Source organism: Montipora foliosa, chromosome 1 (assembly GCF_036669935.1).
Source record: "Montipora foliosa isolate CH-2021 chromosome 1, ASM3666993v2, whole genome shotgun sequence".
Taxonomy (NCBI): Eukaryota; Metazoa; Cnidaria; class Anthozoa; order Scleractinia; family Acroporidae; genus Montipora; species Montipora foliosa.
Window position 1 is genome coordinate 34,518,496 of NC_090869.1, and position 12,500 is coordinate 34,530,995.

General features: G+C 37.4%; 1 protein-coding gene across 2 annotated transcripts in view; it reads right to left on the reverse strand.

Annotated features, from left to right (window-relative positions):
- Positions 1-1,573: 1,573 nt before the first annotated feature.
- The window catches only part of LOC137997327 (exonuclease 1-like), a 13,467-nt gene continuing 2,540 nt past the window's right edge, over positions 1,574-12,500 (reverse strand). The window contains exons 3-9 of one of the 2 annotated variants that reach the window (XM_068843257.1): positions 6,902-7,026; positions 6,694-6,817; positions 5,784-5,921; positions 4,925-5,106; positions 4,522-4,621; positions 3,363-3,423; positions 1,574-2,986 (exon numbers count right to left, since the gene is read on the reverse strand). In XM_068843257.1, coding sequence (XP_068699358.1) covers positions 2,814-2,986; positions 3,363-3,423; positions 4,522-4,621; positions 4,925-5,106; positions 5,784-5,921; positions 6,694-6,714 — 675 coding nt within the window. In that variant the 5' untranslated portion in view covers positions 6,715-6,817; positions 6,902-7,026 and the 3' untranslated portion in view covers positions 1,574-2,813. The remainder of the gene's footprint in view (positions 2,987-3,362; positions 3,424-4,521; positions 4,622-4,924; positions 5,107-5,783; positions 5,922-6,693; positions 6,818-6,901; positions 7,027-12,500) is intronic. The other variant, XM_068843266.1, reaches the window with a different exon arrangement.

The following is a 12,500-nucleotide window of genomic DNA, read 5'->3' on the forward strand; positions in this document are numbered from 1 at the left end:
ATTATGTCCGCGCCTTCTTTGGTGCCGGACTGAAATCCCCCCGTATGGACTACTCTAACAAATAATTCAATAGAAACTGAATTTTTTTATCCAAAACAATCAACTGTGACAAGAAATCGATGAACAATCTAAACGTAAACAACACTGAGAGAGCTTCGTTTCTTGGAAAAACAATCTTGTCGTTCCAAGTAGAAAACAATAGAAAGAAATCATCTTTCCTTATAACTGGAAATTTCTTCGGAAAAAAGACATAACTCCATAACATCTCTCCTCAAGTTTCTCGTTGAAACGACTCAAATATCGCTGCACCATTTGGTTCAAGATAAGCATTAACCTTTCAAAGAACTTTTTCATCAGCGAAAAACCCATTTGCCCGTCAAATGATATAACTTACCGTATTTCCGGAAAATTGCTTTCTTTTCCCTCTCAAATGGAAAGAGTGTAAGTTGAAGTCAGGGTTAGAATCTTTTGAGATGCTCACTTAAGCTTAATTAAGCTTAATATCCACTCATGTGTTGTTCTGTTTAGTCAGGCACGGCCTCTCGTTGCGGGGTAAAATTTGTCTTGGATATAACTGTCGAAAACTTTGCCCTAAGGCGAAATTTCGTTGATCAGTGATAAACATACTTCTTCTAATTTGCACATTTTTTGTAATTCCCGTACATCTTGTTCAAATGGTAAGAGTTTTTCTTTGACGGCTTGGCATTTGGCGGGAACCAAGCTACGAAAAGCCATGAAGCTACCCGTATAGTTTGGCGGGAAAGATGGAAAGCCGCAAGTCAGAGGAGGTTGGACTGAAAGTCCTCAGTAGCGAATCACGAACGCTCTTTTATCGTGGTCATGAACTCAACATGGCGGGCTTCTAGGAAGAAGTGAGTCTCAATATTGATAATTTTTACCTACTTGTTTTTAGCTTTGCGATTTCAAACCCACAGGACAAGTTGGAGTTGGTACTGGGCTAGCTGCTGGAAACTTTTTGACTCTAAACTTAACTTCTCAGACAAGTTAGGACTCGACTTCGGTGCTTCACTATCTGTCTTTGCTAAGCTTCGTGAAATTTGAGTTGATGTTAAATTTTGTCGATTTCTCTCCAAACCCAAGCTTGTCAAACTTCAAAATTAATATCCATTCCAAAGTAGATTAATTTCCTAATAGAAAATGATCGGGCGCCCCTAAGCGCCCCTCTGGTTAGTGAATTATACGATGCTGAAGTAGTTGGATTTTTGCCACTATTTCCCTTTCACGCTATGAAATGTGACGACGAACCCGCGAAATTGTGCGTGCAGTCCGCGTAATCTCTTGGTTTAAAGAAATTAAATTTAACTTCTATTATTTTACCAGGTAAAATCAAGGAAGAAGAAGCGGCCAGTGGGTAGTCCAAGTGGGTCTACCCCTGGGAAACCATCGAATAAAGTGGCAAGAGAAGCCTGCAATTCACGATCAAGTTGCTGGTCGGGCCACTAACACTTCCACAGCGTGGCACACTAACAGTGAGCTCAATTTCATGCTGCACCAGAGAGGCTCCCACCAAGGGTAGCTGATTCAACCAGCTGTAATTAAAGTTATTTGGCAATTGAGCATTCTGTTATGTAAACTGGAATACAAGCAAGGTCCTTTAGTCAAAGTCTTAATAGGATACCAATGTGTGTTTTTGCACATGTCACAAAACAATGGCAGTTTACAGTGAACAAACAAATAATCTTGTTATCAACCTTCGTAATTTACAGTTACATACAGTTATGTTCAGTCCATATTACAAGAGGTAATGACCAACTTGGCAATTCTTATCAGCCTCTGTCAGTTGGTAATGTGGCACTAGAGTAATAACATAAATTTACAAGAGGTTGCATAAAAACTGTAACTTCCAACATGATGTAACCTCAATGGTAAGTTTTAAAGTTGATAAAATTTATACAGATTTTCTTTTGTATTATGAGAAAAGCCTTTGTAGCCTGTGACCAGTCTTTCATTAAAAATAATCTCTAACTTTTTCCATACAACTTTTAATTAAAGAGACGAAAATCTCTTCAATTTGTCATTTCTACAAAATCAATTTCTGTTATTCTTTAAGTCATATTCCATAACAAATTTAAAAAACGTTTGGTAAAAAAATGGTCATGTGACCTTTACATGTTGTCATACCATTTTACACTGTATCTCATCATTATAACCATTTGTTTTGTTTTCCTTTAATCAAGCGTACACTTTAACTAGCTCGCACAACAAAAGGCTCCCTCCTACCTATCCTAGTGATACATATTTTTATGTACAGTCCAAACTTTGAAAATGACGTTGACAAAACTTTATATCCTCAACCTTGACTTGTGTAATTTGTCTGGTTTCAAGTAAAGGATGTAAATACTTAGTTAGTTCCCGTGGAATGTAACCAATAAAACATGGTCCATTTCCGTAGTCTAAATGGACTGCTATGGCTTCCCTGTCAAACTCATTCTCTGGTTGAGGTTTTAACATAGCTGAAACTGTCTCTCCACCTTTCATTTTTGTCAAAGCTTCGTCCAAACGGTCTGGTGTTTTTGTTGAATGGGCTACCCCAATAACTTTCCACATCATCAGAGCTGCCATTTTCTTCAGTACTATATTCAGTAACAGATTTCACTGACTTTTCAGCAGAGCTGGAAGTGGTTTCTGAAATGTGGGAAACCTCACTTTCAGAAGTCGAAATTTCCTCCCAGTTTTCATGCAGTTCATTAAGAAATTGTTGTCGGAAGTTCATCATGTTGTAAACAGTCACTGTAGTTTATCAGTCCAGTTAGCACACTGTCTCCATCCACATATTTTACTTTTACAAATTGCTAAGTCATTACAGGGAAACTTGGAACCACCCAGGATATGGGATTTTGGTCCACTTCGGTCACAATCGCATCTCTGCTAGCAATTTGTTCATGTTGAGAGCGAGTTCTTATGCTACTGCAGGAGTCTTTGTGTAGGTCTGGCTGGACATAATCAGGATCCTCAACTGTGTCATCTGTGGACATGGAAGAATGTGGCATGCAATTTAGAATTAGGATTTATTTCGTTACTGTGCAAGGTGTGGGGTGTGCTGGACTCCAGATCAAGCAGCCTGGATTCTAGCCCAACTCTCATATTGTCTACTGTAGTCATCTGCACCAGGGTGTAAATGCTGGGTGAAAACCCTGTGATGGACCAGCATCCCATCCAGGCATCCAGGGGGGAGTAGCAATATTACTAGTCCCATCAAGCAGCAGACACCGAGGTAAGCTCGAATGATATGGGACACTTTAACCTGATTGTGACTTAACCATTTCACTGTTTATATCGCTGATTGGCAATAGGTATTTATTTTTTGCTGTATTTACATATACCGGTCAATTTTAAATTACCTGATTCGTCATCACATTCCAAATGAAGCAATGTTCTGGATCCCCATATACTGTCTCGACCCTGTAGTAGATAATAAAAGAATAATGATAATAATTATTGATGCACGCACATTTTGCAAAATTAGTTTTCTTGAAGTTTAATCAAAGAAAATAAAGTATTCCACTTGAATGTTTCATTTGATGAAGGAGAAATTCTAATTTCTATGCACTTAAGAAACAAGGCTTTCCATTTCATACTTCTCATAGAACAACTTCCAATGATTTAAGAGTTGGATTTTAATTTGAACATTAAATGATATCAACAAAGTAGTGACTTTTTATAATGCTTATATCTTGCTTGGGACCAAGTCCAAATTTTTCATGAGAATGATTATTACCTGTACATCTTCCAATGTGAAATATGAAACTATACATTAGGTGCGGTTACACTAGACCTCTTGCCCATGGGGAACCTTGGGGTTACAGCTTGGGTTGGGTTTACCCTGGGTTATGATCGACTCCCCATTTGCGGTTACACACTTGTAAATTACCCAAGGGGAAGGTAAGCGTTGGCCTGTTTTGGTGGGAAACGTACCTTTAAGATAAGACAAGATGAGATTTATTAGTTTTTCCACTAAATGGTTTTTGAAAAACTAATTACAATACAAAATACATTAAAATTAAGGATCTAAAAAAAAAAGTAAACATCGAAGATCTACATCTGAACGACAAACTTTTCTTCGGCTTATTTTCGGTAATTGTCACGATCGGCGCTTCTCTTAAACTGTCCACCTCGATTAAGTTCAGCAATTCATCGCTTCATTTTAAGAAGGCAACAAAGACGTCGACTTCAGTTACGCTTTCTGTAGTCCTTGCAACTCTCCAATTTATAATTTAGACGTCGACTTGCTGCTAGCCAGAAAAGGCATGCTTGGGTATTTCCACGTTCACAGTTGTTTACGCAGTTCATCACAGCATGTATTTTCCTCGCGTTCGGCAATCTTGTGATTGGTTGAGCCGCTTTGGGGTTTTGTTAACCATAAGACTTACATCTGGAACTGTCATGGGCAATTCTTTTGTTCTTTTTTACGTATCCATGGAAGTTTCCCACAGGAAATTTTCCTTTGGGCAGATCGGTTACACATAAAAAATTGCTTCCCTGTGGGAAAAAGCCACTTACCCAAGGGCAAAATGGTTTAAGTGTAACCGCAGCTATTGTGTCTGTGTCAGTGTTTCCCAGACAAATATCAAGAAGATCATTTTCATTTACCAGTAATTGCCTTTTTATGCATTAAGGATTAACAGTAAATATTACAAGGTGTGGAGAACCTAGGTACTGCAAAAAGCAATTTTCTCTTGGCTATGTTTAAGCTTTCCCAAGTAAAGGTTATTGACAACAGGTTTTCTACTTTTATAAAACTGAGATGAGAATAATATAGCCTAGTTCCCAGTGTTCTACCCTAGGTTTTGAAACTGAAATGGTGTCCACAATATTAAAAGGCCTTGAGCAGGAAATACTCTCAATGTAAGCAGTGTGCTTTAAAAGAACCTACATGTATAAAAATGATAATAAACAAGGATACAGCTCTGGTGGTGCCTCAGACTCATCTAATATAGGATTCAGTGGTACAGCCCTCAGGTTCCTTGGATCAAATACCACCTGATGTAGAAACATTTGATCTGCTTCATCAAATCTCAGAAGATACTCAGGACCCGGTACATGAAGACTTTTTACACCAAGTACTTGTGGTAACCTTGAAAAGAACTGTAGTTGTGCATTAATAACTTATTCATGAACAACTATTTAAACTGTTCGATTTCATTTGTAAAAGAAATCAAAGAAATCCAAAAAAAACAAGCAAACAAACAGACAATAAACTGAGAAGTTTGTGTGAGCCCAGCAAGGAAGCTTGTATTCAATAAAGAGGGCATTTGACTGTTTAATAACAGCAGGAAATTATTTTATTTCTATATAAATTATTTAATATAGAGTCCTCTGACCTCACTGAATTTTTAAATGATTTAAAAAATTCCATTCTTTCCTCACATCACCATTTGCTGCAGCAACTTTCTTCATCAAATTGTGTGCTCTTTTGATTCCAATACCAGGAAGTGATTCCAAGTAGTCGCAGCCAGCAATTATACACATATGACGAAACAAGTGAAAGGTATAATTGGAAATATTGAGACATTTCGGTATGTCTTTGCTTTGGATTGACTGGCAGCTACCATGTAGGTGTATTTTATAAAGAACCTGGATCGTGAAAATACAAGATAAACTGTATTGGACAACTAAATAACATCCCTGTGCAAATAAATAAATAAATAAGTAGACAAATACTGTAAATAAAATTAAATAAGCTTTAACATTCATCCTGTGAAAAATCAACCTTAAATTTAAAGATTACGCACAGTTCCATTTGTCACCATAAAGTAATGTACCTCGGAACAGCCAAATACCAACAGATCCGAATCTTCACTGAGAACTACATCAATCAGCTGATTTTTGTTCAAATACGCAAGTTGTGCATCAGCTTCAAACGGGGCAACAATGCAATCCATATTTTTGTCCCGTAGAACCTGATAAGAAATCGATCCAGATGAAATTGAAAAGCAGTAGAAACTAGAAACACTGAAAATATTACAGGGGCACCCAACGAGAGTATAGTTCAAAACCACTTAGACATAGCATTGTTAAACGTATTTTAGCATTAAAACCGGCAGGTTAGTTTCAGGTTGCAGGTTGCAGGTTGCAGGTTGAAAAAATTTACTGTGACTGTTACATGAATAGCTAACCTTAGGCCTAATTAGGCCTAAAGAAACGTTTTTAGGCCTAAGGAGGCCTAAAGAAACGTTTTTAGGCCTAATTAGGCCTAAGGTTAGCTATTCATGTAACAGTCACAGTAAATTTCAACCTGCAACCTGCAACCTGCAACCTGCAACCTGCAAAACTAACCTGCCGCATTAAAACGGTAGATGTAGGCATATTTTTATCCCCTAAAAATTTTTCATCTGTTCGGATTTCCTAGCTGAAAGTCTAGTGATCCGAAAATTATAGGGATCAAAACTTACCTTTTCGAAAATTTCAGCCAGAAAAAAGACTCCCGAAAATTCTAGTTGGCCTTTTTAGGGCAAAAATCCGTTAAAAATGGGCAATTACACCATTTTTTAGATGTTCGAAAATCCTAGGACAGGCAGTCAAGCAAGAAATTTTACAACAAATGCTCCGAAAATTCTAGATCTCAAATCGTCTTCCGAACAGATATTTTCCGAAAATTGACGTTGGGTGCCCCTGATATTACTGCAGGCACTTTTTCATGTGATAGTGAAACTTCAAAAGAATAGATCTCACCTTCAGTAGTTTATGAGACATTTCACAAGTAATCTTCAACGCTCTCCTGAAGTGATCGATAGCTTTCGATTCATTCCCGCGTCGCCACAATTCTTCTGCCTTTGTCGCATTTTCCTTGTGAGACCTTTAAGGGGAAAACGCGAGTTAGTACCACTGTAGTGTAATCTCGCTGAATTAACCCCACGATGCGATGATGTTGATTTCACACCTAACGTTTCCCGTTTCTCTCTCGTTATTTTCTTGGCCTCTAAATTCTGCCCATCAAACACAGCGACGGGTTTTATTCCCAGGGAAAGAAGTAAATCGAACAGCTGCTTAGGATAATCGAGAAACCTATAAGAAATGTGCAAAAATTAATATAAGTTAGCAAGTGATCATTAGCTTTTCGTACTAGCTTCCAAATATTTGACATCAGAGGATAAATCAATTGCAAACTTCAGTTTGCAGATGGCAAATAAGCGTTTCCACTTTGCTATCAAACAACAAATTTCTCTTACTCGTTTGTTGAAATACCAAGACCCAATTTCTCCGCACAACCGAATGCTCCTTTGTACAAATAACAGGAACAATCTACACCGATTTTCTTCCCGGCTTAGTATCGAAGATGTGTATTTGTAGTGATTCCTTGAAGGAATGTAAGGAGGCCTTGTATGCCCATATCTCTCTCAGTGAAACATTTCATTGGTCTATTTCCAGTTTTTATAACACTAGCTGCATAGCCGATCAGCTGTTTTGAACCTCTCTTTAAAGCCCCTTGTATGTTCCCGCCTCGAGAGATCGTTCCACTTCCGCGGTCAGTTGCAAATGAGGCAGTTTTGCGTTTTGCGACCATGATGCTTTTCGTTTAGAATTTAAACGTGTATATAAGACTTTGTATGGGAAATAAAATACCGTCGATTGTAAAGCCTAAAAAATGCTCAATTTACCTTTCATTCAATAAAATGAATAAAAATGACTCACCTCTGGTGTATTCTTGTGCCTTTTGGAGTTTATTTTACAATTTCGGGAAGTCCGTGTTTTCAGTGTTCTAAGACGAAGTTCATTTTATTGAAGAAAGTTAAATTGAGCATTTTTTAGGCTTTACAATTGGCGGTATTTTATTTCCCATACAAAGTCTTATAACACGTTTAAATTCTCAACGACTGTCTGTAGTGACGCGAGCTTGGGCTGCCTATGATCGTAAATGAAAATTTTGCGGGGCATGTCAGTATATCTGCTCCAAGAAAACTTATCTAAGCTCAATCGCTTGCGTACAGAAGTGAATTCCCTGTCAAAATTTATGATAAGCAAAAATCAAATCAACCAGTCTTACGAAACTCCTTGTTTATACGCTCAGTGGTAAGTTGCGGTTTCCTTCCGACCCAAACGGGTCGGATCGTCAGTAGCTTACCCCAACTGGTGACTTTTGTTTCAAGAAATTCGACCAGTAATTCTGTTTTTCGTTTACAATGTATATCATGCAATAGCCTGCCTCAAGTATGATGAAAAGAAACAGAAACTGGCACCTTTTCACTTTTGAGTGATTCCACCGTTTTCACTTTTTAACTTTTTATCCGAATTAAATCAAATACCGTACGAAACAAAACTTTTATGAAGCACCAATAGAACATTTCTATAAAACGGAATAATCCATAGACTAAATACAACTTTAGGATATTGAGAACCAGAGTTGCTTTGAAGTTGCAATAACGCCAGAAATATTATGATATCAGTGGCCAGTAAGCCAAAACGATTGAGCGAAAAAGTTGTTTTTGTCTGAAAAGAAGTTTTCTAGAAAAATTCGGAAAACCAATTAAATGTGAGTCCTTATTAAAAGAATAATCCAAGAATTCTCCCTTAAATGATGGCGGCGTGAAGAGTTTTGCGGCGCGTGCATAAAAATGAAAGGAATTTAATAACCCTGCAGAAATTTTTGCCTGATTGAGAATAACGGATAAGCATCATCTGAGCACACTTCAAACGCAAAGACCATTCATGACTGCAGAACAAAAGAATAATCCTGTCAACCGACACATGTTCTTAAAACACATGTTTAAACAGGCAGATTTTCCTTCGATCTTAGCGCTGAAGCCGGTTTTTTTTTTCACAATTTAGAGTCTTTTAAGCCCGGTTTACACTACAGAAAATTTTTGGCACCGCTCCTGTGAAATTGGCATGGGTGCCAAAAAAGAGTGCAGCAAACTTTGTTTACACTACACCATTTTTACCGTACCAAAAATACCGTACCAAAATTCTTGGGTCCACGTAACTTCTCATGGAGCCATGCGCAGTTCAACTATAATGAAGAACGGCCGCGTGATTTTGGTGGAGAAGGAGCCGCCATCTTGAAATGTACTTTAAAAAACCGCTAGCCTATATGAATTAAGGCTCAAATTTTCCCGTTTAAAGTGTTTACACTACTTGTTCTATCCGAACCGTGCCTATTTTTTCAGCACCCGTACGATTTTCACCCGTGCTCGGACTACCTCGCAGAAGGTCCCAGCACGGGTAAGAATTTTGGTTCGGCACGGATGAAATTTGGTACTGACAGGTTGTTTACACTGCAAATACCCTGCAAATTTTATCGGAGCCTAACCTTTTTTTTTTTGGACCCGTTCCAATTTCACCCGAGCCGTGCCAAAAATTTTCTGTAGTGTAAACCGGGCTTAGAAGCACCAAAGACGCTTTTGTTTTTTGCATATTTGACGGCCTTTCAATATTTTTATTTCTAAAACTCGCAGCACTTGTTTTATCGGGTCTAAAAACACAATCCAGTGGATAGGTAATAGCGAAATCAACTGCGCTATTCAATGGATAGTGATTTATCCGGCGGATAGCGTTATCCACCTTTTGAACATCTGGGGCCTGCAGCCTGGTCAACGCAGTTTTTTGCATGGAGCAGTCACACGGTATGGAACAATCTGCTCGAGAGCGTTAAGAGCGTCGACTCTCTTTCTACATTTAAAGTCGTAATAAAGCATTTTTTTGTAAAGGAAATCAATATAGTTTTATTGATAACTTATAATAGATATTTTAATATTAGTATAATTTTTATTACGTATTCTTTTACGTAATTTAACTTTCTAAGATGTAATTAAATTCTTAAAAATTCTGTGGGAGAATTTGGTAAAGTTTTAATTGGGTTGCCATATAGCAATCCAGTCAGAATATGAGTTGAAGTTCTCCGTTTTATTTTATAATAATTTTATATCTTTTGATTACCTCCGACATTTTGCCTTTCTACTTCGTTATCTGATAATATTTCACTAAGGGACGGACCATTAGAAAAGTGATTGGGGGAGTGGGGTGGGGGATTTTTAGCTGGTACGATTTTTTTTTTTCGCGCACTGCTTGTGCAGGAATTTTATTTCCAGGTGAAACCCCCTTCACGATTTTTTTTTTAGACAAATATTGCTTTTTTTAACAGTGAAATCTTGATTCATTATCTATGTTTTTGTGATTTATGAATTATTCTACACTCACAACAGATCAAAGGATACAGGCCACTTTTTAATGCAAAATCTTTTCGAAAATGTACACACAGTGAGAGAGGAGGAAGCCATTTGAAGTGGATGGCTTCCCTGTACATTATTGCAGTCCCTGCCCTCTGGAATTCCTCTCCCACAGCCCATACTAACACTAAGTTGGACTCATTTGGCTTTATAGTAATTATTGGGTGATAAGTAGTTACTCTGGTTAATGAAATATATATTTTATATTTATTATAATGCAGTATACACCGTATGTTGCAGGTAGTTTGGCTGCCAATGAAAACCATACTTTGTGGTTCTTAATTTTTGTTGAAAGTACCAGCGGCAGTGTTGCTGTTTATGTTGTTCACTAGTTAATGTTGGTAACAGTTAAAGTTTTAACACTACTACTACATGTAAATGCTATTTTTCATTTTATTTATAGAATCATTATTTAAGGCAATAAGACCCATTCTCTAATTTTTATTGTGGGCACAAATAATTTTATAGAATATTTACAAAGATACCAAATCCTAATATTTATTTATTATAAATTTTATTTTATTACTCGTACATGTAGGTATACTAGCTGCAATTTAAAACAAAAACAAGGTTAATTCTAATTGTCTCCTTTCAATAAGAAGAAAGTTTATTCATATTGTGCCTGGGAATATTGTTGATTTCTGAATGACATTTCTGGCTATTGTAGTGTGAATTAATTTATGTCACCTTTGATTTGTTTTTCATTCAGTGTGAGGAAAACACCTCAGTACACTAGATGTCTTCATTTATTAATAATAATATAGCAGGGCCTAGGGTAAGGCCCCAAGAATATTTTGAATAAGATTTATTTTTAATAGACACTGGCAAATGTTATTATAATTATTAAATAAAAGTCACAATTGGACCTTCCTTCTGCATGAATTTTTTTTCTTTACCTTCTCCCTTGCATGAATTTTTTTGGGTTTTTTCCCCACCCTCCCCATCACTTTTCTAATGGTCCGTCCCTAAAAAAAACATTGAAGTAACTTGTGTAATCATTCTGTTTACTACTTAGGTGATAAACATTCAATGAACGTGAAGCAAATCATCTGTGTGGCTAAGATGTTCGTTATAACCTCTCGAACTTTTGTTGTTTGCCCCCTCAGAAGTGTGTAGCTAATTTGGCGGCTACCGGGAATAAGGTCCATTCCTGTACGTTCATTGAGACATTACGGGTTTCTTACACAACACCTCAAACTACAGAGGCCTGAGGCCCGTTTCTCGAAAGTCCCGAAACTTTACGGGCCATTTTCGGGTGTCACAATTCCCTCTGTATCTCAAGAACAGAGAGAAATTTAAATCGTCAAAATTCACAGTCAGTTTGCTTTTAGCTACTTTGAAAACATGTTCAAAGATCGACATTCCAAAACAAGCAGTTGACAGGTTCACAAATGGCTATCCGGGCCCGAAAAGTTTTCAGGACTTTCGAGAAACGGGCCCCTGGAACGAGCCCAGCATGATCGCCTGGAACAACCTAAAATGTTGTGTTTCTGAGGCAGAAAGAATTCGTACAAATGTGGTGCATTTTGCTGCTACAATGTCGGAAAAAGACCTGTTACCTCTAACCCTGAACGTTGTACGTGGGTTGAATGACAAGTTGTATGAAAAGTGGAAAAAAGCAGCCTTAGAAATTGAGAGGTAGGTAAACTTTACTCAATGTATAATCTACTTCACCAAAGACAACAAAAAGACGAAAAGAAGCTTTGTTTGTTGCTTTGCATTTACTCTCGATTGTTGTCATTGCTCGAATTATCCCTCACCGGTGAAAGTGTGATACGTACTTTGAGTATGCAAGAGGTACCTGATCATTAAATTTTGTTGTTAAGTACTGCAAAATGCACATTGTACTTTTTCATGATTCAGCGTGGTGAAAGAGTTCATCGCCAGCAATGATGTCAGGCAAATAACACGTCTTACATCTGTATTCGCTGAAGAATTTGCAGTTTCCCATAATAATCACTCGAGAAAGGGAGGACTTGTTGGGCTGCCAGAACTGCGATTCCCAGGTGGAAATCTTATTCAGATCTTGTAAGATTATTATTAAGATTACGATCTTAATTAATAAGATCTTGTTTAACTCTTAAGATCTTAAAAAATCTTGGTAAAAATCTTGTAAGATCGTAAGAGAATCTTACAAGATCTTATCAGAAAATAAATCAGTATCCAACTTGTCAAGATCTTAAAAGATCTTAACAAAAATCTGGAACAATTTCAGAATACCCCGCCACAGCTAACCACTATTGTTTCCCCTATGCGGCATCTTTTGAAGAACGAGACTTAATACAATAGAGCCTATTCTTATTCAATGAGATGCAA